General features: G+C 41.4%; 1 protein-coding gene across 1 annotated transcript in view; it reads right to left on the bottom strand.

Annotated features, from left to right (window-relative positions):
• Positions 1-25,453, bottom strand: part of LOC117513583 (dTDP-D-glucose 4,6-dehydratase-like) — a 54,707-nt gene that overhangs the window by 28,989 nt on the left and 265 nt on the right. The window contains exons 2-7 of the mRNA XM_034173757.1: positions 18,571-18,637; positions 18,101-18,169; positions 3,590-3,680; positions 3,318-3,466; positions 3,057-3,155; positions 1,990-2,049 (exon numbers count right to left, since the gene is read on the bottom strand). Coding sequence (XP_034029648.1) covers positions 1,990-2,049; positions 3,057-3,155; positions 3,318-3,466; positions 3,590-3,680; positions 18,101-18,169; positions 18,571-18,637 — 535 coding nt within the window. The remainder of the gene's footprint in view (positions 1-1,989; positions 2,050-3,056; positions 3,156-3,317; positions 3,467-3,589; positions 3,681-18,100; positions 18,170-18,570; positions 18,638-25,453) is intronic.

Below are 25,453 nucleotides of genomic sequence, written 5' to 3' on the forward strand. Positions count from 1 at the left end.
TGCGTTTATATCTTTGTTCAGTGTATTTTATTTGCTTGAAGTGAACATGGGTACAAATTGTATTTTATGTGGAGCCTGACATGGAGGAAAAGCTCACAATAGTAACGCCATCATGATTGCTCATTTAAAGAACACTTTAAGTATGACCCGAATCGGTTTTAAATGCGTGCTGAAAGTAATGAAACCCTGTTACTACAGCTCCCGTAACACATAGCAAAAATTTGCCAGAAGCATGCCTGACACGGCAAATATTGCCATAATATGATGCAGTTGAGAGGAAAAGAGACGTGGTCTGCAGTGTCGGCGCGCAGACAGACTTCCTTGGCCACACCTGTAAAATCGTATCCAGAGTGTATGTAGACAACACAGAACACTGTCAGATGGTCATAAAAGGTGCTGCAGACTACCCGATCTCCAAATGCCTGGATGGCAAACATGGGACCAGAGCGCTGTGTTCCCCACGCACACGTCCGCACACGTGTGGGGCTGCAATTATCACTCAGCCGTGTGTGTGTGTGTGTGTATGCATAATGCTGCATGGGCCAGCAAGTGCGCGCGCCTGCCACTGGACAGCTTCACTCCAAAGCTTGCTGGCAGTTGGGCCATGCAGTCCCTCAGACGGAGAGCCTTTCCAGGGAACTTTCTTTTTTCTTGTTTGCCCACTTCAGGAGTACAACGGAACTCTGGACACCACAATGGTTGAATTATCACATGGAATTAACATTTTTCTTTTGGGTGAGAGGATTCTAACCGCAGGCTGCTGTCCCGGTTTCATGTCCACGTTGGTGCTGTGAAACACTCCTGGATCGCTGTTGGAGGCAAGATTCATATTTATTAATGATGTAACGGCCTGCCACAAGTTCCACATCATATCTCCTCCAGAGTTAGAAGGTGATCATTTATTACAGCGTGAGATCCCTTCAGCTCCAAGCCTAACGCGTGCATTGACGCGTTACTGTGCACCACAGAGAGGGGCAGCTGCTCGTGTTATGATGGAGACAATAGTTCACCTAATTTAAGTTGCTCATGGGAAGGAAAGGACAAATATCTGTACTGTAAGGTCTACTGTGGATATAACAGCCTGTTCAGATTTGCGGTGGCGTGCGCAAAGTAGCACAAGGAGCTTTTGGTTTGATAGCCGCTGTTCACATTCACTGTACCTGATAATAATTCATAATTGTTATCGTGATGAAACATGCCACATACATTTCAACAGTTCCTTTGTGCTCCGGCAGGCAGGCTTTGTGGTGCCAGATCCATCACTAAGTTCCCTTTTATGCACTCAAATAGCTTCGGATCTTGTTTTGCCACCATCAGAATATGTAAACTGCGGTCAGATGGTCGTCAGATTATACATGGACCGCTGTTGATAGATGTCCCATCTTGACTGCACCCAGAGAGTTGTGAACATGTGCATTACACTTGGGGCCGCCGGCCAATTTTGACCAACTGTGTCGACTTCCGCAGATGGCTGTCAGAACGTTTTGCAACTGAAATCCAACACTTTTTGGATGTGCGCCAATTCATAAGTCCGACACCACTCTGCGTGATTCCGGCAATGTGTGACGGGGGTATAAGTTTCCACCTCTCACGATTTTTATAATGAAAAGGCAGTTTAATGTTGTGTTTCCCATTTCAAGTGTAAAAACAAGTTGTAGTTGTGAATTGTGATTTTCCGTATATAAGTCACACCGGACTATAAGATTCTCAAACTTTAAAAAAAAAAAAAAAAAAAAAAAAAAAAATGCAATTTATACTCCGGAAAATACGGTAATCAAGCCATGATATCTGAGAAATGTGGAGGGGAACATTACTTTCTTGTAGTGTCAGACACACACAGGGGTAGGCACGGGTTTCCTCTGTGTGAATAGTTCTGAATATCATTCAGTTAGTGTTCACAGGAAAACCAACTGATTGTGTACACAGAAATCTGTAATGCAAGCACAAACATTACTGTTAAAGTAAGTATAGTCAGATGATGTAGTGCACCTTCTCAGTGTACTGCCTGGGTCCATAGATGTTGTTACTCCTGGTAATGATGACGGGAAACTGTCATAGATAAAAGAGAGCAGAAAGAAAAAAAGAACCTATAAACTGAGAAGCAAAGTAACAAATTAATGCAAATACAAAGACTCAAAGATACAACTAAACAACTGACCTATGACCTCCATTTTTATATCTTTAAAACTATTTCTTGAAGAATCTACAATTGTTACCGCCACTCTCCAGCACAGGAGGGAAGAGGTTACATCATCCATGCTATCCGTCAACACATCTCAGAAAGTGTAGGATGAAAAGTGTTGCTGGGTGAAGATTTGAAGAGATTTTCATACTGATCTGAATCATATTCAGATTTTTCCCCTTTTATCAGTTTCTTTAACACTTCTCACTTTTGACATCACAAACATATGATGGAGGAAGCAAAAAGTGGCAGAATTCTGACATCAATCACAAAATCTCTTATGTAATCAAGTGATGGCTGCATTATAAAACTTCCATCAAATCTGGAAACCTCTTTGTGACGCATTTGTTTTGAGCAGACCTGAACAAAAAATGATCTCCTCCTCTATAGGTCCTCTATATTTTTATACTGACCTACATTATCTGATGTTTATTTTATTTTATTTAACCTTTATTTAACCAGGTTAGTCCAACTGAGATCAAGACCTCTTTTGCTGGGAGTCCTGGACAATTATCAAGTTTCCAATCCACCTAACCTGCATGTGGGAGGAAACCGGAGCACCCACAGGAAACCCACGCAAACACAGGGAGAACATGTAAACTCCACATAGAAAGGCCACAGCTGGGAATCAAACCTATGATGTTCTTGCTGTGAGGCAACTGTGGTAACCACTAATCCACCGTGCTGCCATGTTGTGTGAAGTGAAAAAAAAAAGAAACACCTCCACCCACCATAATATCTTTTAAAAAATGTGAAATTTCTATTTCTGAACAATGTCTCGTGACATTTGTATTGCTGTTAAAAAGCTGTTCATTCATTCATCTTCCTCTGTGTGTGTGTGTGTGTGTGTGTGTTTGTCTGTCTCTGTACATACCTTGTAGCTGTCCCAGTAGGACTGGACGAGGTACTCTGCAGCTGCCTTTGTGGCTGAATAAGGGTTGGAAGGCCTCAGTGGGCTGTTCTCATCAAATACCTACAGACACATGCACCCAGGGACATTTTAGGGTTTTTTAACCCTACTCTTAAGCTTAACTCTTCGAACTGCCCTTTAAATATTAAACACCAATCTCACCTGAGCAACCAACAACAACAAAACCTCAACATGTCCACTAAAGAACCAACTGTGTTCATTGACCTCATCTAGACTGTCTCCATACACTTCGTCCGTGCTGACATAAATGAAGCGCTGTGGTCGGTACGGCGCCTGGTGGGCGGCACCCAGTACAGCCTTGGTTCCATCAATGTTAACTCGCTGGAAAACAGACGGTGTTTCAAAGGATGACTCTGACAGACCGTAGTAGACAGAAACAGGAGAAATCTGTCAATAAAGGCAATAATATTATAAAATCATCACTGATAACTGACCTACGTGTCCACATAATCTTAGTTTGAACAGCTGCTGCTCACCAACGTGCGTTTTAGCAGCCAGGTGAAAAATCACATCAATGTTTTCACAGCTGAAGATTTGCTTGAGCAGCCGGAAGTCGCAGACATCTCCCTGTCAAAGCATGAACATACGGCACATCAATGATCTAACTGCAACTAATGATTATTTTCATTTTAACTGATGAATTGATTATTTTCTCCATTAGTCTTGATTCACACTGTTCCACTCCACCATGAAGCTGTATAACTGCTGACACAACAGACAAACACTGAACTATGCACAGTTTCTCCAGTCACAGCCACTGAAATCTTATAACTCCTTTCAAGTTATCTGGGTGTCTGGGTGTTTTCCCTCACCACTCTCCTTCTTCCAGCATTAAAAACTGCCTTCTCAAAATACACTGACCACACAGTAAGTTTGTATTTCTTAATGACTGAAATGAAGGCATATCGAATTGAAAATATTAGGTTCAGAAGCCAGCATCTGTGATGGTATGGGGGTGTGTTAGTGCCCATGGCATGGTCAACTTACACATCTGTGATGGCACCATCAATGCTGAAAGGTACATCCAGGTTTTGGAGCAACACATGCTGCCATCCAAGCAAAGTCTTTCAGGGACGTCCCTGCTTATTTCAGCAAGACAATGCCAAGCCACATTCTGCACCTAACGTGTCTGAACAAAACTGTATGTAAAAGTGATGATTTGTATTCACAACAAGAGCAGACAGAGATTTCTGACGTCCACCAATCCGGATCACCTCCAAAATTTAACTGAGTCTTCTATGGTCTAATATCTATGTGTGGTGCAAATTTGGTGAGAATCCCTGAAGTAGTTTTGACGTAATCCTTCAAAGTGTATATAAAGTGAAATTTTGATCCGGAATCTGGATTCAGATCCAGATTACCTCCAAAATGTAATGGAATCTTTCATGGCCTAATATGTATCCATGGTGAAAATTTCGTGAGAATCTCTGAAGTACTTTTGACGTAATCCTTCAAAGCATATATACTGTAAAGTGAATATTGATCCACAATCATGATGCGGATCACCTCCAAAATTTAATGGAGTCTTTCATGGTCTAATATCTATCTGTGGTGCAAATTTGGTGAGAAGCCTTGATGTGGTTTTGACGTAATTCTTGAAAGCGTATATAAGGTGAAATCTTGATCCAGAATCCAGATTCAGATAACCTCCAAAATTTTATGTTTTTCATGGCTTAATATTTATCTCTGGTAAAAAAAAAAAAAAAAAAAATGGTGAGAATCCATGAAGTAGTTTTGACGTAATCCTTCAAAGACTATATAAAGTGAAATCTTGATCCAAAATCCAGATCCAGATCAATTCTAAAATTGAATATCTGTGGTGCAAATTTGGTGAGAATCTGTGAAGTAGTTTTGTTGTAATCCTTCTAAGCATATACAAAGTGAAACCTTGATCCAGAATCCGGATTCAGATCTGGATTCCGATGGCCTCCAAAATTTAATGGAGTCTTTCATGGCCTAATATGTATCCGTGGTGAACATTTGGTGAGAATCTGTGAAGCAGTTTTGACGTAATCCTTCAAAGACTATATAAAGTGGAACATGATCCGGATCCAGACCCAGATCACCTCTAAAAATTAGTGGAGTCTTCCATGGTGTAATATATGTCTGTGTTGAAAATTTCTTCAAAATCTGTGCAGTAGTTTTGACGTAATCCTGCTAACAGTAATCCTTCAAAGCCTTTATAAATCTGATCAGTGAAACCTGATCCAGAATCTGGATCTGGATCAACTCCAAATTTTAATGGGTTCTTCCATGGCCTAATATCTATCTGTGGTGAAAATTTTGTCAAAATCTGCACAGTAGTTTTGACGTAATCCTGCTAACAGACAGACAGACAGACAAATAAATGCAGGTGATTTTATTACATCCTTGGCAGACGTAATAATCCTGATACTTACTTTGTTGTTGTAAAATATAATGTTGTCAGTGCTCCGTCAAATGTATTTACCATTATAATTGTCTTTGTAATTGACTGAACAATGACATGGAAGAGGAAGAGCACAGATAAGATTGATGAGGTGAAACATTTGGACTGTGAGACCGATTGTCTTATGCTATGTGATGACACGAGACAATGTTTCATCAGTGTATAATGAATAACCAAGGAACAGACTTTTGAGAGTGACTGTCTTATACTATGAAATGATTTCATTGAATGGACTTTGTAACATCTTGGGACTCCACATAAGTGGCATGAAAACTGAATGTACTCATATTTGTCTTTCAGACTTACAGTCTGTACGACATCTACCTTTAAAGCTTTTAAAGATCTTAGAAACTGAAACCTGTTTCCCCTGGTGTCTCATTTGTTGTCTGTGCCAGTGTTTTTAGGTAATTTTTCTAACATTTGTCCAATTACTTATGGCCTGTGTAAATCGGTGGCACTGAGGACACTAATTGTTGAACCTTTGTAGGTGGAATTCTTTCCCATTCTTGCTTGATGTCCGACTTCAGTTGTTCAACAGTCTGGGGTCCCCGTTGTCGTATTGTGCTTCATAATGCGCCACACATTTTCAATGGGCGACAGGTCTGGACTGCAGTCAGGCCAGTCTAGTACCTGCACTCTTTTACTACAAAGCCACACTGTTGTAACACTTGCAGAATGTGGCTTGGCATTGGCTTGCTGAAATAAGCAGGGATGTCCCTGAAAAAGACGTTGCTTGGATGGCAGCATGTGTTGCTCCAAATCCTGGATGTACCTTTCAGCATTGATGGTGCCATCACAGATGTTTAAGTTGCCCATTCCATGGGCACTAACACACCCAAACACCATCACAGATGCTGGCTTTTGAACTTTGCACTGGTAACAATCTGGATGGTCTTTTTCCTCTTTTGTCCGGAGGACACGACATCCGTGATTTCCAAAAACAATTTGAAATGTGGACTCATCAGACCACAGCACACTTTTCCACTTTGCATCTGTCCATTTCAAATGAGCTCAGGCCCAGAGAAGGCGGCGGTGTTTCTGGATGTTGTTGATGTATGGCTTTCGCATTGCATGGTAGAGTTTTAACTTGTACTTGTAGATGTAGTGACTGACAATGGTTTTCTGAAGTGTTCCTGAGCCCACCCGGTAAGATCCTTTACACAATGATGTTGGTTTTTAATGCAGTGCCACCTGAGGGATCGAAGGTCACGGGCATTCAGCGTTGGTTTTCGGCCTTGCCGCTTACGTGTAGAAAGTTCTCCAGATTCTCTGAAACTTCTGATTATATTATGGACTGTAGATTATGGAATCCCTAAATTCCTTGCAATTGAACTTTGAGAAATATTGTTCTTAAACCTTTGGACTATTTTTTTTCCACACAGTTGTTCACAAAGTGGTGATCCTCGCCCCATCCTTGCTTGTGAACGGCTGAGCCTTTTGGGGATGCTCCTTTTATTCCCAATCATGACACTCACAATTAGTGTCCTCAGTTCCCAAGAACTTATTGAGTGTTGTTAGAAATGTGTTGCAGGCATCCATTTCAAAATGAGCAAATATTTGCACAAAAACAATAAAGTTTATCAGTTTGAACATTAAATATCTTGTCTTTGTGGTATATTCAATTGAATACAGGTGGAAGAGAATTTACAAATCATTGTATTCTGTTTTTATTTACATTTCACACAACGTCCCAACTTCACTGGAATTGGGGTTGTATTTCAACTCTATTGTGGTGATGTATGGATGTGAAAAAAATACAAAAAAAACTTATGGACCCATCTGGGTTTCTGCATAACTAAACACAGAAATCTGATCTCTAACATCAGTGGGTATTAGCTACAGTGAAGGGTAAGTTTATTGGGGTCAAAGGTCAAAGCAAGTATGTGTCATCATTTAAAAAACCCTAGTTAATTGGAGGAACGAGAAACTTGCAGTCCAAGAGTACTTGAAGTCCAAAAACTGGTCTGTAGCATCAATGGTTAATGAGTCAACGGTAACCGAGTCTTGGTGTTTTAGCCCATAATCAGGATAAAGCTTCAGTTTATCTTATAGTGTTCCATGAAAGACTATATTAGACACCAAACTAAGATGATACCATATGTTTGCAGCTCCTGAAGTATGGTGCATCCAGAAAGTATTCACAACACTACACTTTTTCCACATTTTTTTGTTTATAAGCCTTAATCCAAAATGGATGAAATTACTATTTTTCTACACAGATTCTCCACACAGTACCCCATAATGACAATGTGAAAAAGTTTTTTTTAGATTTTTGCAAATTCATTAAAAATGAAATAAAAAAACCTAAGAAATCACATGTACATAAGTATTCACAGCCTCATGAAGCTCAAAATTGAGCTTAGATGCATTCTGTTTCCACTGATCATCCTTGATATGTTTCTACAGCTTAATTGGAGTCCCTTTGCGTTAAATTCAGTTGACTGGACATGAACTGGAAAGGCACACACCTGTCTACATACAAGGTCCCACAGCTTGTCAGTGCACGTCAGAGCACAAACCAAGCATGAAGTCAAAGGAATTGTCTTTAGACCTCAGAGACAGGACTGTCTCAAGGCACAAATTTGGGGAAGAATACAGAAACCTTTCTGCTGCCTGGAAGGTCCCAATGAGCACAATGGCCTCCATCATCAGTATACGGGGAGGTGATGGTCTAGTGGTTAAGGTGTTGGGCTTGAGTCCAGAAGATCATGGGTTCAAATCCCCGTCTGACTGGAAAAATCACTAAGGGCCCTTGGGCAAGGCCTTTAATCCCCTATTGCTCCCGATGTGTAGTGAGTGCCTTGTATGGCAGCACCCTGACATCGGGGTGAATGTGAGGCATTATTTTCCATCTGTGAGGCACAGATGGAAAAGCGCTATATAAATGCAGTCCATTTACCATTTACGGAAGACACTAATCCACCAGGACTCTTCCTAGAGCCGGTTGCCCGTCTAAACTGAGGGATCAAGGAGATAGGCCTTAGTCAGGGAGGTGACCAAGAACCTGGTCACTGTTTCAGAGCTCCAGCATTCCTCTGCAGAGAGAGGAGAACCTCCCAGAAGACAACTATCTCTGCAGCAATACACCAATCAGGCCTGTATGGTAGAGTGGCCAGATGGAAGCCAGACCTTGGTAAAAGCCACATGGCAGCCTGCCTGGAGTTTGCCAAAAGGCACCTGAAGGACTCTCAGACTATGAGAAACAAAATTCTCTGATCTGATGAGACAAAGAATGAACTCTTTGGTGTGAATGCCAGGCACCATCCCTACAGTGAAGCAGGGTGGTGACAGCATCATGCTGTGGGGATGTTTTTCAGCGGCAGGAACTGGGAGACTAGTCAGGATTGAGGGAAAGATAAATGCAGCAATGTACAGAGTCATCCTGGATGAAAACCTGCTCCAGAGCACTCTTGACGTCAGACTGGGGCAATGGTTCATCTTTCTGCAGGACAATGATCCTAAGCACACAACCAAGATATCAAAGGAGTGGCTTCAGGACAACTATGTGAATGTCCTTGAGTGGCCCAGCCAGAGTCCAGACCTAAATCTGATTGAACAGCTCTGGTGAGGTCTGAAAATGGCTGTGCACCGACACTCCCCATCCAACCTGATGGGACTTGAGAGGTGCTGCAAAGAAAAATGGGCAAAACTGCTCAAAGATAGGTGCACCAAGCTTGTGGCATCATATTCAAGAAGACTTGAGGCTGTAAATGCTGCCAAAGATACATCAACACAGTATTGATCAAAAGGTATAAATACTTTTGTTCACGTGATTTCTTAGTTTTTTTTTTTTAATTTTTAATAAATTTGCAAAAATTTCAAAACTGTTCATTTTCATGTTGACATTGATGTTTTGTGAGTAAGATTTTGAGGTGAAAAATTAATTTACTCCATTTTGGAATTAGTGGTGGGCACAGTTCTGCTAATCCGTTAACCACTTATTATTGAAGCTAACGCTTTCATTATCAGATTAGCTTTTCAGATAATTTTGAAAATCATCAGCGGACTAATTATCTTCCGATAAATTTTTAGATCGCTAACATTTATGAAGTCTGACGTCAAAGATTAGAGAGTAGTAGATGGACAGTTCTATCCTCTGCAAACAGAGGAGAGCTAGTTCCATGAGAAACTGCTCTATCCTCTGCAGACAAAGGAGAACTACTCACAGAAACGGGGGAAAAAAAACCTCCTTTCTTTCAACCCATACTAGCTCGCTGGCAATATCACCCAAGTCATCCAGAAGCATACAGTTTTAACTTATGGTTAAAATTTTAACCAAACTAATTTCGGGCAAGTTATTAAAATTAACGTCACTTATCAAGTTTTATAAAGTGAAAATATCAGATATGTTTTAGTTTTAAAGTAATGCACTAATTTTGAAGGTTTTAGTGTGGACATGCTGTGTCCAGTGCATTATGGGTAATCTCAGTGCATTCACGACAGGAGAAATGCATTTGCGATGCTCTGATCAGGATCCACATGGACAACAGCATTAAACCCTTTGTATATTGTGCCTAAAACTCTTGTGAATGTATTCTCTGGGTTTATAGATGTTGTTATTGTGTTTGTTTTATGTAAAAATGCCAGAAGAAGCCCAGGTTGCTTCTCCATTATTTTCAGTTGGAATCACTGTGAGAGGCAATCGCATCCTGTTTACGCTTTCACGTCTTGCTTATGTCAAACACTGTCTGTCCTCTTTGTTCCAGAGTAATATATATAAGATGTCTGAAATTTGGTTTGCATTTATTAAATTCTATGCATCTTAAACGTAGCAGACACGGACAGATTTATTTGGAATATTTGTTTTAGCAGGTTTTCAGGGTCTCTACTGCCATCTCCTGGCCAGTAGTGTTCATGGCAGTATTCGCCCTAAGTACTGAGCATCTGGGCACCAGTAGATGGCAGTGTTCTATTTATTTTGACCTTGGTTATAGTAGACAATTGGGTAATCATCACAATTTGAATTTTGGCTCTTTTTTTTTTTTAACAAATAAAAAAAATGTTATATTTTACAAAAGCGCATTTATATGTAAACACCAACACACACCTGGTCTAGTGGTTAAGGTGTTGGGCTTGAGACCAGAAGATCCTTGGTTCAAATCCCTGCCTGACTGGAAAATCACTAAGGGCCCAAGGGCAAGGTCTTTAATCCCCTATTGCTCCTGGTGTGTAGTGAGCGCCTTGTATGGCAGCACCCTGACATCGGGGTGAATGTGAGGCATAATTGTAAAGCACACATTTTACCCATAATCCCTTTGGTATCTGTCTGTGTTTATTACAAAACTTCAGAATTAGTGCATTATTTAAAATTAAAATATATGTTATATTTGAACTTTGTACAAATGACAGAATTGACATTGATGGAGTTAGTCTATCTGTATTAATTTGATTTATGTATCAAAACCATGAGTCAAAACTGCTTTATTTTCCAAGACCTCTGTCTCACTGCTGTATTTTGTAAAGGAATAATCACAAATTTGTGTGTGTGTGTATATATATATATATATATATATATATATATATATATATATATAGAGAGAGAGAGAGAGAGAGAGAGAGAGAGAGAGAGAGAGAGAGAGAGAGAGAGAGAGAGAGAGAGAGAGAGAGAGAGAGAGAGAGAGAGAGAGTTGAGCTTTGCTGCTCCTCTCAGCTGCTTCACTGCTGCAAGCTATGTAGAAAACAGAAACTTCCAGCAGTGGGCAGGGCGCACAAAGACAGAAATGCTGTTTGAGTTTGTGGCCGCCTTTGATGCTACCAGAATCCATCATGGTGTTAAAACTCAAAATCAGCTTGTTAGTAGTTGCAAGTGTACCGAAAACAATACTGAAACTTTTCGGTTCGCTGTAGTTTCCGATAATTTTTGGGTGGTTTATTGGTATAGCTTCGTAAAAGATAACTTTTCAGTTAGCTGGTTAGGTGTTATAGAAGCTAACTTTTTGGTTAGCTGTGCCCACCACTGTTTGGAATAAAGCTGTAACATAACAAAATGTGGAAAAAGTGAAGTGCTGTGAATAATTTCTGGATGTACTGTATGATAAAACGCCCAAGGAAGCTAGCTGGCTTTAGTCACATCGGTTTGAGGTTGTGCAGTCCAAACTCTAAACTATTCAACATCAAAAATGAAAGGGTCCTTCCTTCTTGATTAGACTGAGCAATCCAAGAAGCTTTGTGACAATCAAATGACACATTTTTTCAGTACTCCTACTAACAAACACCAGTGATCACATAACCTCTTGGGTGGAAAGAAGAAATGCTCCACCGATCTTGAAGCCCATCAGGCCGGTACTTATCACTGCATACTGCACCCTGTTACTGATGTGGGTGCCATCACTGATACCTCACCCACATTTACTGAATTTTATATTATTTCATTGGGTGCTGTGTCAAAACTTGCAACTTCTGCTAAATGCACGTGTCTTTTCAACCCTATACCAGCAAAATTGTTTAAAGACCTGTGGCCTACACTTGGGCCTACTGTACTGGAAATTATTAAACTGTCACTCACTGTGGGACCTGTTTCAAAATGTTTTGCATCTGCAGTGATTAAATCAGTACTTAAGAAATCTAACCTTGATCCCAATTAACTGAAAAATTATAGGCTGATATCAAATCTATCATTTTTTTGTAAAATTTTTGAAAAAGCTTGTGGTCCACAAGCTTCACGGCAGCTTGTGGACCACCTTACTGAGACTAGTGTTTTTGCACCACTGCAGTTTGCATTTAGACCACATCATTCCACGGAGACATCTCTTACTAAAGTGGTAAATGATCTCCTGCTTGCAATAGATTTGGACACCACTACGATTCTGTTACTGTTAGATTTGGTGGATCATCATATATTATTCGATAAGCTGGAGAATTATTTTGAGATTGCTGGGAATGTCCTTGCATGGTTGACATCCTACCTAACCAATCACTCTCACTGTGTCCTGTACAATAATGTCACCTCAAACCTTGTTGCCATGAAATACAGGGTTTCACTGGGGTCCGTTTTAGGCCCCCTGCTTATCTCCCTTTACATAGCACTCCTTGGGCATATACTCTGATGTTATGGGACTACTTTTCACTGCTATGCTGATGATACTTAGTTGTACATCCCGCTAACTTCTGGTAATGTCATACACATCAAGACTTTACAACAGTGGTGTCCAAATTATTCCAGAAAGGGCTGAGAGGGTGCAGGTTTTCTTTGCAGCCACTGACTCCAGCAGGTGATTTCACTGATGAACTCATCTCACATGTGATGTTAATCAGTGAAATCACCTGCTGGAGTCAGTGGCTGCAAATGATGAACTCATCTTCCCTTTCTGCAATAGTTTGCACACCACTGCTTCAGAAGATTGCCTTGCTTCAGTGAAAAGCTAAATGTCTAAAAATTTCTTACATTTAAATTTGGAGAAGACTGAAATGATGGTCCTTGGTTCAGTGAGACAGCAACATCAGTTTGACCGGCTAATGCTTAACTTAGAGAACTTAGAGAACTTAGATGACTATTAGAGAAAAAATTACTCATAACCATCCCAAAGATGTATCGTTATCTTTGGCTGCTTTCAGTGATGCCGGTATTTGGTTAGACTCTTTCTCTCCGATTGTTCTGTCTGAGTTATTTTCATTAGTTACTTCATCCAAACCATCAACATGCTTATTAGACCCCATTCCTGCCAGGCTGCTCAAGGAAGTCCTACCATTATTTAATGCTTCAATCTTAAATATGATCAATCTATCTTTGTTAGTTGGTTATGTACCACAGGCCTTTAAGGTGGCAGTAATTAAACCATTACTTAAAAAGCCATCACTTGACCCAGCTATCTTAGCTAATTATAGGCCAATCTCCAACCTTCCTTTTCTCTCAAAGATTCTTGAGAGGGTAGTTGTAAAACAGCTAACTGATCACCTGCAGAGGAATGGTCTATTTGAAGAGTTTCAGTCAGGTTTTAGAATTCATCATAGTACAGAAACAGCATTAGTGAAGGTTACAAATGATCTTCTTATGGCTTCGGACAGTGGACTTATCTCTGTGCTTGTTCTGTTGGACCTCAGTGCTGCTTTTGATACTGTTGACCATAAAATTTTATTACAGAGATTAGAGCATGTCATAGGTATTAAAGGCATTGCGCTGCGGTGGTTTGAATCATATTTGTCTAATAGATTACAGTTTGTTCATGTAAATGGGGAATCTTCTTCACAGACTAAAGTTAATTATGGAGTTCCACAAGGTTCTGTGCTAGGACCAATTTTATTCACTTTATACATGCTTCCCTTGGGCAGTATTATTAGACGGTATTGCTTAAATTTTCATTGTTACGCAGATGATACCCAGCTTTATCTATCCATGAAGCCAGAGGATACGCACCAATTAGCTAAACTGCAGGATTGTCTTACAGACATAAAGACATGGATGACCTCTAATTTCCTGCTTTTAAACTCAGATAAAACTGAAGTTATTGTACTTGGCCCCACAAATCTTAGAAGCATGGTGTCTAACCAGATTGTTACTCTGGATGGCATTTCCCTGATCTCTAGTAATACTGTGAGAAATCTTGGAGTTATTTTTGATCAGGATATGTCATTCAAAGCGCATATTAAACAAATATGTAGGACTGCCTTTTTGCATTTACGCAATATCTCTAAAATCAGAAAGGTCTTGTCTCAGAGTGATGCTGAAAAACTAATTCATGCATTTGTTTCCTCTAGGCTGGACTATTGTAATTCATTATTATCAGGTTGTCCTAAAAGTTCCCTAAAAAGCCTTCAGTTGGTTCAGAATGCTGCAGCTAGAGTACTGACGGGGACTAGCAGGAGAGAGCATATCTCACCCGTGTTGGCCTCCCTTCATTGGCTTCCTGTTAATGCTAGAATAGAATTTAAAATTCTTCTTCTTACTTATAAGGTTTTGAATAATCAGGTCCCATCTTATCTTAGGGACCTCATAGTACCATATTATCCCATTAGAGCGCTTCGCTCTCAGACTGCGGGCGTACTTGTAGTTCCTAGGGTTTGTAAGAGTAGAATGGGAAGGAAGAGCCTTCAGCTTTCAGGCTCCTCTCCTGTGGAACCAGCTCCCAATTCAGATCAGGGAGACAGATACCCTCTCTACTTTTAAGATTAGGCTTAAAACTTTCCTTTTCGCTAAGGCTTATAGTTAGGGCTGGATCGGGTGACCCTGGACCATCCCTTGGTTATGTTGCTTTAGACGTAGACTGTGTTTCATAATTATTGTATGGCCTTGCCTTGCAATGTGGAGCGCCTTGGGGCAACTGTTTGTTGTGATTTGGCGCTATACAAGAAAAAAGTTGATTGATTGATTGACTTAGACTTGTGTGTAATACAGCACACTAATAAAGTGAGGAACCTCTGGGTAATTTTTGATCCCAAGTTGTCCTTTGACCTACACATCAGTGAAATCATGAGGACTGCTTTCTTCCACCTTCATAACATAGCAAAGATTCATCCCATCCTGTCTATGTCTGATGCATAGACTGATCCATGCATTTGCCTCTTCTAGACTGGATTATTGCAATGTCCTATTCCTGAAGAGAAGCAGAACGTTTGACCACATTACACCAATTTTGGCCTCCCTTCATTGGCTTCCTGTCTCTGTGAAGTCTGATTTTATGGTGCTATTACTAAGTCATGGATTCGTGCCTCCCCACCTGGCTGACCTAATTACACCCTATGTACCAGCCTGTGCCCTACTTTGTCAGGTTGCAGGGCTTCTTTGTATCCCTAATGTTTAAAAAAAAGTTGTCAGGCCACAGAGCCTTCTGTTATTGTGCGCCTGTCTTGTGGAATGATCTCCCTGCAGAGATAAAACAGTCAGATTCAATAGAGACATTCAAGTTCACAATAAAGATAATATCTATTCTCCCTCTTGTATGGCTAGCATATCCATGTAGTACAAAACTATGCTTCCTCTCCTTTTAATTCATATTATTAGCAAACAAACAGGTCTCTGCCTCACTACATCTAAATTCTGGGTCTATTATTGAAGCACAGGGCTAGCTGTCAACGACCACCTTAGTAATATCTCTGCTTCCCTGTTGATGAACTAATGTCTTAGGTGCAATTATTTCTGGCCAACTGATTCTGCTCATATTTTCTCTGTCCGAGACACTGACGAGACCTTTGTTAGATATATTTTATTTTTTTACTATATCAAGTATTTGCTGTGCTTAAATGGCTATATTTTTAGTGAGTTTTAGTTATCTGGTTGAGTTTGCATGTCAACTGGTCAGAACTGGGTTTTATCTGATCAGAAGGTCCAGAATACAAAGGAGTTAAGCCCCTTTCACAGTGGCGTATTTGTAGAGCTGCTCGTTGCAGCGTATCGTCTACGCTGAGTTGAGCAGTTCTACGACCACTTTTAGCAGCTCTATGTCGAGTTTTTGCTACCTACGCAGGAGTATGTTGAGGGCTACGTGCGTAGGACGGAAGAAATTAAACATGTTTAATTTTCTTAGGCGTAGAGCACTGGACACAGTTTTAAGCAGGTCTGTGCAGCACAATGTTACTGCAGGCAAGTCTGTACAACACTGCGCTCCTGTACACATCCAAAAACTGAGTGCATGAATCCAGAGTGAATCAGCTGAAAACATGATCACACACCCCACAGCACCTGTGTGCGATCAGAACTGGGAATCAAACCTCAACTCAGAAATCCAGAAACAGCAGGTCAGTCGCTCACTCAGTCTCTCTCGCGCGCGCTCTCCCTCACTCTCTCTCTGACTCTCTCTGTGTCTGATCAAACCTGTGACTTTAAAATAAAAGCGCACTCGCTGCCGGTGCCCTCATCAAACGCCCTGATCGATCAGGTCTGATGAAATCTGAAAAGAGCTGTGACTCTTTAAAATAAACGCGCACTCGCTACATGTCGGTGCGCTCATCAAACGCCCTGATCGATCAGGTCTGATCAAACCTGAAAAGAGCTGTGACTCTTTAAAATAAACGCACACTCGCTGCATGTCAGTGCGATCATCAAACGCCCTGATGGATCAGGTCTGATCAAACCTGAAAAGAGCTGTGACTCTTTAAAATAAACGCACACTCGTTGCATGTCAGTGCGATCATCAAACGCCCTGATGGATCAGGTCTGATCAAACCTGAAAAGAGCTGTGACTCTTTAAAATAAAAGTGCATTCGCTGCATGTCGGTGCGCTCATCAAACGCTCTGATCGATCAAGTCTGATCAAATCAGCAGACCTGATCAGAGCAACTGGAGGTTTAAAAGTTTAACAAGTCACAGTGTTTCGTTCAGGGCAGCCTTTACCACAGCCAGACTCAGCAGCACCTGGACACAATGAAAGAGATCCACCATGGCAAAATAAATAAATAAGTAATAATGTTAAATGACTCTGTTTTTGAGCTGCACCACACCTGCAGTAGAGAACAGAGCGCACTTCCACAGAGGCAGAAAATAGCACTGAACTGGTTTAATAGCGGCAAGGTACACGCGACTGTGTGTACACATTAAAAAGCGAACACACGCAGCTGCAAGCATGAACGAACTCTGAAAAAGGCTGAGTACGTGTGCACTTTGGGCGTATTTAAATAAAACACAACACTGCAATACGCAGCTCTAAGAATACGCCAATGTGAAAGGGGCTTTAGGTTCCACGAGGTGCCAGACAACTGCGGGCTGAAGACAAAGGGCGGGGTTTCCCCTCTGTCTGTGCAGTCCAATAAGGTTAGGTGTTGTGGGAATAAAACCCGCCCACTGTACCGCCTACACTGTTTTTTATATAAACTACTTGTTTGCTTTGTTCCCAGTATCTCACAAGATGGAGCCCCTGTGTGGGCTACATCTCTGGGAACCCAGGCCTGTTTTTCAACATGACTTTGAATAAATTCAACTTGAAGCATAGTTTGACTTTGTACTTTGAAAGGGACAGAATTAGAATAAGAATCGAGTAGAATTAACACATTCAATGGATGCTGGCCCTGCACCCCAGGGCACCAAATTGACCTCAGGATGGCCTGCCTGTTGCCAGTGACTGGAAGCCCTACCTGGAATTGAATTCACAGAAGTTAAAGACTCAAGATAGATTACTTTAGATTTCAATTAAAGACTCTGTTTTTGTTGCTCTTGTTTTTTTTTTCTGTTTCTTCTGTTTATTAAGAAACTGTTGGAAAATTTGTAAAAAACCTTGAAACTCTTAGAATGTCCTAAGCAGTGGTTCACCCCTCTGAGTCTGGCCTGCTTGAAGTTTCTTCCTCATTATCACCAGAGGGTGTTTTTCATTACCACTGTCACCTGTGTGCTTACTTATGTGAAGCACCTTGATGCAGCAAAGTTGTGATTTGGTGCTATACAAATAAAATAAATTGAATTAAATTTATACTGTTGCATCAAATGGAATCAGACCTGGGTCTATATATTCGGAGTTCAACTCAAATCCCAATGACCCACCTGCTCTACAGTTTATCTTTTCTTAACAGTTTATCTTTTGCACATCTATAATGCCTGTTGTAGAAAACCTTAAATATATGTTATCAGCCCTCTGAGCATAAATTTACTTTCACATATGATCTCTAATTTTACAACAACGTCAGCAGCTCTCACCCTCATGAAAGTGTAGTTTGCTCTCTGTTCAATGCTTTCCAGACTCCTGGGGCTGCAACAGTAATCCAACTGCAATACAACAGAAAATAATCCATTCTAATCCAGCATATATTCTAAGGAACATATGGCAGCACACAAGATAAAAAAAAAAATATATTATTTTGGTCAAAGCTCAACATAATCCCTCTGAAACCACACACACAAGTAGTTACACATTTTAGCCCTCTGAATGTTTAATGTGTTTAATGTGAGAATTATTGTGATGTCAGTCGTGGTACAGCTACAAACATCAGACCACAAGAATGGAGTTCAGAGCTCTAGCAGAGTTCAATAGATTTGTAGAATGTGCATCAAGGGGTACCAGGATTATTATACAACCCTTTATAATGGTTTCCCTTGCTTTTGTCAACAATTTGTATATGGTACATGACAATACAAGCCCCGCCTACACAAACAAACAGTGTACTCACATTATCCAGGTTAATAATTTTCCAGTCTGGGTTCTTGTTTACTAGAGAACACACAAGATGGGAACCGCTGGAGGGAGACGAGAACATGAGAGAAGTATGAGCACACAGAAAAAAATTCTATCCCCTATGCTCATGTGTCCTTGCAAGTTCTACCCATCAGGCTACATCAACTGCATATGAGAGGCGAGAAATGTCAGCAACACTGATAAAGGTGTAATTATTCATTTGGGCAAGGACTTGATGTTTTTTGTTTGTTTCATTATCCCACAAATTTAATATCTTTGGTTGTGAACAGCTGGTCAGTGAAACCAGAAGTCTGACACTGTTTGAACATCATTATTCATTGTTAAGAGAAGCCTGTTCAGTGAATGTGTTCCACAGTAACAAAATAATTAATAGTTGAATTGCTCATTTTCCTTCTCAGGGTGGCACAATCTATTTACATTTTTATATCTTCCAAAGCTGTTTCAAGCCATTTTATTAATTTGTTCTCATTTTCCTCATTTCTCTCTGTGGACGATGAGGCCTTGAAACTTGGAACATCACATTTTGAAGTTGATTCTGATTTTACAGCAAGTTATTATGTATTATTTTGAAATAGTTTAAAAGTGTGGTGGAACAGCACTTCCACCAGGGGACTGTTCTTCAAACATAGATTGTCATGTTATGAATTTATTTTGTGCCAGGCCGTGGTGGCAGTGAATTTACAACACTTCTGGGGAATCCATAAGAATTCCCAAGCCAGCTGGATGATGTAATCCCTCAAGCATGTCCTGGGTCAGAGCTTCCTTGAACTTGGATGCGCCTGGAAAACCTCCCGAGGAAGATGCCAATCCTCACTACATGCCTGAATCACCTCAGCTGGGTCCTGTTGATGCAAAGGAGCAGCAGCTCTACTTCAAGGTTTCCCCAGCTCTTGGAACCTGTCACCCCGTCCCTAACCCTAACCCTAAACCCTAACCCCATCCTAGCCTGGATACCCTAGAGTGTCTTCATTTCAAAAACATTCTTATTTTAGGGTCTGCTCCGTTCTCCCCTGACCAAGGCAGCAACTGTACATCTGGAGTTTGTTCCTGGGCGCAGGACTGTGGCTGCCTTAAATGCAGAGGAAAATTTTGTTGTATGCATGTACAATGACAATCTATTTTATAATAGCCAAGTGGCCTCTGTGTGCGTGTGTGTGCATGGCTTCAATCATGGCAAAACCGGGGAGAGCTGACATATGCTGTTTGGTATGCTTTTGTATTTTGGGTCAAGGATGAATGCTGCGAAAATGGAAAGTTGACAAATTCCATCCATCCATCCATCCATCCATTTTCTTCCGCTTATCCTAGGTCGGGTCTCGGGGGCAGCAGCTCAAGCAAAGCCGCCCAGACCTCCTGATCCACACACACACCTCCCCCAGCTCCTCCGGGGGAACCCAAAGGCGTTCCCAAGCCAGCTGAGAGACGTAGTCCCTCTAGCGTGATCTGGGTCTTCCCTGGGGCCTCCTCCCAATGGGACGTGCCCGGAACACCTCTCCAGCGAGGCGTCCAGGGGATCCGGAAAAGATGCCCGAGCCACCTCAGCTGGCTCCTTTTGACGTGGAGGAGCAGCGGCTTGACTCCGAGCTCCTCCTGAGTGACAGAGCTCCTCACCCTATCTCTAAGGGGGCGCCCAGCCACCCTGTGGAGGAAACTCATCTCGGCCGCTTGTACTCGTGATCTTGTTCTTTCGGTCATGAGCCAAATCTCATGACCATAGGTGAGGGTTGGAACGTAGATCGATCGGTAAATCGAGAGCTTTGCCCCCCTGCTCAGCTCTCTCTTCACCACGACGGTCCGATACAGCGACCGCATCACTGCAGACGCTGCACCGATCCGTCTATCGATCTCATGCTCCATCCCTCCCTCACTCGTGAACAAGACCCCGAGAAACTTAAACTCCTCCACCTGAGGCAAGGACACCCCACCGACTTGAAGAGGGCAAGGCACCTTTTTCCGGTCGAGAACCATGGCCTCGGATTTGGAGGTGCTGATCCTCATCCCGGACGCTTCACACTCAGCTGCAAACCGCCCCAGTGCACGATGAAGGTCCTGGTTTGATGAAGCCAACAGGACCACATCATCCGCAAACAGCAGAGACAAGATTCTGTGGTTCCGAAACCGGACCCCCTCTACACCCTGGCTGCGCCTAGAAATTCTGCCCATAAAGGTAATGAACAGAACCGGTGACAAAGGGCAGCCCTGGCGGAGGCCAACGTGCACTGGAAACAGGTTTGACTTACTACCGGCAATGCGAACCAAGCTCCTGCTGCGGTCGTACAGGGACCAGATAGCCCTTAGCAAAGGACCCCGGACCCCGTACTCCCGGAGCACCCCCCCACAGGGCGCCTCAAGGGACAGTCAAACGCCTTCTCCAGATCCTCAAAGCACATGTGGACTGGTTGGGCGAACTCCCATGAACCCTCGAGCACCCGATGGAGGGTGTAGAGCTGGTCCAGTGTGTAGCGACCAGGATGAAAACCACACTGCTCCTACTGAATCCGAGGTTCGACTATCGGTCGAATTCTCCTCTCCAGCACCCTGGAATAGACCTTACCAGGGAGGCTGAGTCGTGTGATCCCCCTGTAGTTGGAACACACCCTCCGGTCCCCCTTCTTAAACAGAGGGACCACCACCCCAGTCCGCCAATCCAGGGGTACTGTCCCCTCCCACCATGCGATGTTGCAGAGACGTGTCAACCAGGACAGTCCCACAACATCCACAGACTTAAGGTACTCAGGACGGATTTCGTCCACCCCAGGAGCCTTGCCACCAAGGAGCTTTCTGACCACTTCGGTGACTTTGGCCTGGGTGATGGACGAGTCCACCTCTGTGACCCCAGTCTCTGCTTCCTCTTCGGAAGATGTGACGATGGGATTGAGGAGATCCTCAAAGGAATACTTGGAAGGAATACTTCAAGGAATAGGACAAATTTTTTTTGAGAAATTAGCGATTTTATCTAACCATCAAACAATGGACACTGTGCTGCAATGTAACATGGGGTTCAGGGATTTGTGGTTTAAATGTTATTGTGGTTCATGTTAGTTTAACAGTGTTGTTAGTATTATTGATGTGTGAAGAAGATGCCCGCAAAAATATGTTAGCGGTCTAAAATTTATCGGAACTAAATTTAATCAATCAATCAATTTTATTCAATCAATTTTATTTATATAGCGCCAAATCACAACAAACAGTTGCCCCAAGGCGCCCTATATTGTAAGGCAAGGCCATACAATAATTACGTAAAAACCCCAATGGTCAAAACGACCTCCTGTGAGCAAGCACCCGGCGACAGTGGGAAGGAAAAACTCCCTTTTAACAGGAAGAAACCTCCAGCAGAACCAGGCCCAGGGAGGGGCAGTCCTCTGCTGGGACTGGTTGGGGCTGAGGGAGAGAACCAGGAAAAAGACATACTGTGGAGGGGAGCAGAGATCAATCACTAATGATATGCAGAGTGGTGCATACAGAGCAAAAAGAGAAAGAAACACTCAGTGCATCATGGGAACCCCCCAGCAGTCTAAGTCTATAGCAGCATAACTAAGGGATGGTTCAGGGTCACCTGATCCAGCCCTAACTATAAGCTTTAGCAAAAAGGAAAGTTTTAAGCCTAATCTTAAAAGTAGAGAGGGTGTCTGTCTCCCTGATCCGAATTGGGAGCTGGTTCCACAGGAGAGGAGCCTGAAAGCTGAAGGCTCTGCCTCCCATTCTACTCTTACAAACCCTAGGAACTACAAGTAAGCCTGCAGTCTGAGAGCGAAGCGCTCTATTGGGGTGATATGGTACTATGAGGTCCCTAAGATAAGATGGGACCTGATTATTCAAAACCTTATAAGTAAGAAGAAGAATTTTAAATTCTATTCTAGAATTAACAGGAAGCCAATGAAGAGAGGCCAATATGGGTGAGATATGCTCTCTCCTTCTAGTCCCCGTCAGTACTCTAGCTGCAGCATTTTGAATTAACTGAAGACTTTTCAGGGAACTTTTAGGACAACCTGATAATAATGAATTACAATAGTCCAGCCTAGAGGAAATAAATGCATGAATTAGTTTTTCAGCATCACTCTGAGACAAGACCTTTCTGATTTTAGAGATATTGCGTAAATGCAAAAAAGCAGTCTTACATATTTGTTTAATATGCACTTTGAATGACATATCCTGATCAAAAATGACTCCAAGATTTCTCACAGTATTACTAGAGGTCAGGGTAATGCCATCCAGAGTAAGGATCTGGTTAGACACCATGTTTCTAAGATTTGTGGGGCCAAGTACAATAACTTCAGTTTTATCTGAGTTTAAAAGCAGGAAATTGGAGGTCATCCATGTCCTTATGTCTGTAAGACAATCCTGCAGTTTAGCTAATTGGTGTGTGTCCTCTGGCTTCATGGATAGATAAAGCTGGGTATAATCTGCGTAACAATGAAAATTTAAGCAATGCCGTCTAATAATACTGCCTAAGGGAAGCATGTATAAAGTGAATAAAATTGGTCCTAACACAGAACCTTGTGGAACTCCATAATAAACCTTAGTCTGTGAAGAAGATTCCCCATTTACATGAACAAATTGTAATCTATTAGATAAATATGATTCAAACCACCGTAGCGCAGTGCCTTTAATACCTATGGCATGCTCTAATCTCTGTAATAAAATTTAGCGGAAGCTAATTGGGCTGCTGATGGTTTTCAAAGTTAGCTGAAAAGCTAATCAGCTAACAAAAAAGTTAGCTTTGCTAATTAGCAGTTAGCGGATTAGCGGAACTGTGCCCACCACTGGATTTAACATCTTGTTATAATCTTTCAGATGAGCTGCACTGTGACGCAGTGCAATCGCACTCACACAATGTTTTTGACTTGTTTACGCAATATTCACTTGAAGTTCACATCATTAATGCACGATGGAGATTTTGAACATTTCAAAATTTTCTTTGCACACGTGCACAAAGCCGCGCACAGTTTACACTAGTTTACAACGACTTTGAGATGAGTTTACTCTCATGCACAGCAGAGTGCGTGCATGTGCGTGGATCAAAGTCATGCTAGTGTCAGGGGGCCTTTAGAAAAGCCAAAAGGCTGGGCTGTGGGACTTCTAGTGTTAAAAGCATGCGTGCCTGAATGCATGCGTGTGTGCTTTTAGTACATTCATTGTGAGTGCATAATATAATTGTAAATACATTAAAAATACATGCATGGCACAAGAAAGGGAAAACACATATTTCCATTGTGATCCATTTAAAATCAAATGACAATAAAAGAAAATAACAATATTAGTAATACAGATAATAATAATAAAAATAATGATAATAATTCTGTGCATATGATAACAAGAACCTAAACATATAATAAATACATTAAGACAGTAAATTAACATAAAATAATTATGTAGATCAAGCGGGTAGCGTGTTACTGATTTACTGTCATCCTACATACGGAGAATATCTCTGCTCTCTCTGTGTCTTTTCTGCCATCTTCTCTGCTTAAGACACTCTTCCTAAAAGTCCGCCTCCCTGCTCTTACCAGTTTTGAAGTTCTCTTAAGGCCTAAGGTGCTTTGTGGACAACTTTCATCTTTCAAAGGGAAAATTCTGAGAAATGTCTAAGAATTTGAGGAATTCTAAGATTTTTCTTAGAAAATGTCACTAGGAGCTATTTTTAGCCTGAGGCTGCTTCGTGGATACGGGCCCTGGCTTTTAAGAGCAGTCCACAAATTTTCAAAGTGGTTGAGGTCACAGCTTCCAGAAGCTTAATGTTAGCCTGCTTTATCCAACCCACATCCAGCTGATGTGTGTTTGGGATCATTCTCCTATTGGAACATTCAACTGTGGCCAGTTTTAACTGTCTAGCTGTTGATTTGAGGTGATGTTGAAGAATTTGGAGGAATTGTTCCTTCATTATTCTGTCCACTTTGTGCAATGCACCACCACTGGCAGCAAAACAGCCCCACAGCACAATGGGTGAGGTGTACCCCACCTCTCGTCCTGTGATATATATATATATATATATATATATATATATATATATATATATACACACACACACACACACACACACACACACACACACACACACACACACACACACACACACACACACACACTAGACAACAAATTAAAATAATCAGTACTCTGTTTGGTAAAGTTGACGGTCCGTGCTCAAATTAAACCTCACCCAGGATACACTTATTAAGTACAAGTTTGGTGAAAATGGGATAAATCATGCCCATTATAATGGCCACAAGAACAAATTTTTTGTTCATTCAAGTTTGTAGTCTTTAGATGCCTGTAAACCCCAGTCATGCTCAAATTCAAACTCTGATGGACTCATTTAGGATGTTAATTTTTTTTATTTTTTTTTTTTGGGGGGGGGGGGGGGGGGGGTCGGATAAATATTCTTTTCAAGTTATCATAGCCACAAAAATATGTGACTGATGGAAGCACACACAGAGCGTTTCTGTAAACTCCTTACCAGCCTCGTGGTCAGTGGGGAAACAATATGGAGATCTGAGCCAATTATACATTTGGGTATTGACAAAGTTTTTTTTTTTTTTTTTCCATTGTTGGTCATGTTAGAGTTAAAAGCAAATTTAAAAAAAATCTGCTCTCAAAGTGCAGGCAAACGTCTTTATTTTGGTGGCGTTTGTATACATGTTTGGCGAAGGAAATACACCACTTTTTGTACTTTGTTCCTCGTTTTAAGGTCCCAAAAGTAAATGAACAAAAGCCAACAAAAGGTAACATTTACAGCAATGAGATTAAACAAATCGTTTAAACTGTTTGTATTAAACTACACTGTAATTCAATAACAAAAGTTAGTATTTTGTTTGACAGCTTTCTTTAAACTGAGCAGTAAAAGTTCTAGTAAAAAGGTA

This window comes from Thalassophryne amazonica, chromosome 1 (genome assembly GCF_902500255.1).
Source record: "Thalassophryne amazonica chromosome 1, fThaAma1.1, whole genome shotgun sequence".
Lineage (NCBI taxonomy): Eukaryota > Metazoa > Chordata > Actinopteri > Batrachoidiformes > Batrachoididae > Thalassophryne > Thalassophryne amazonica.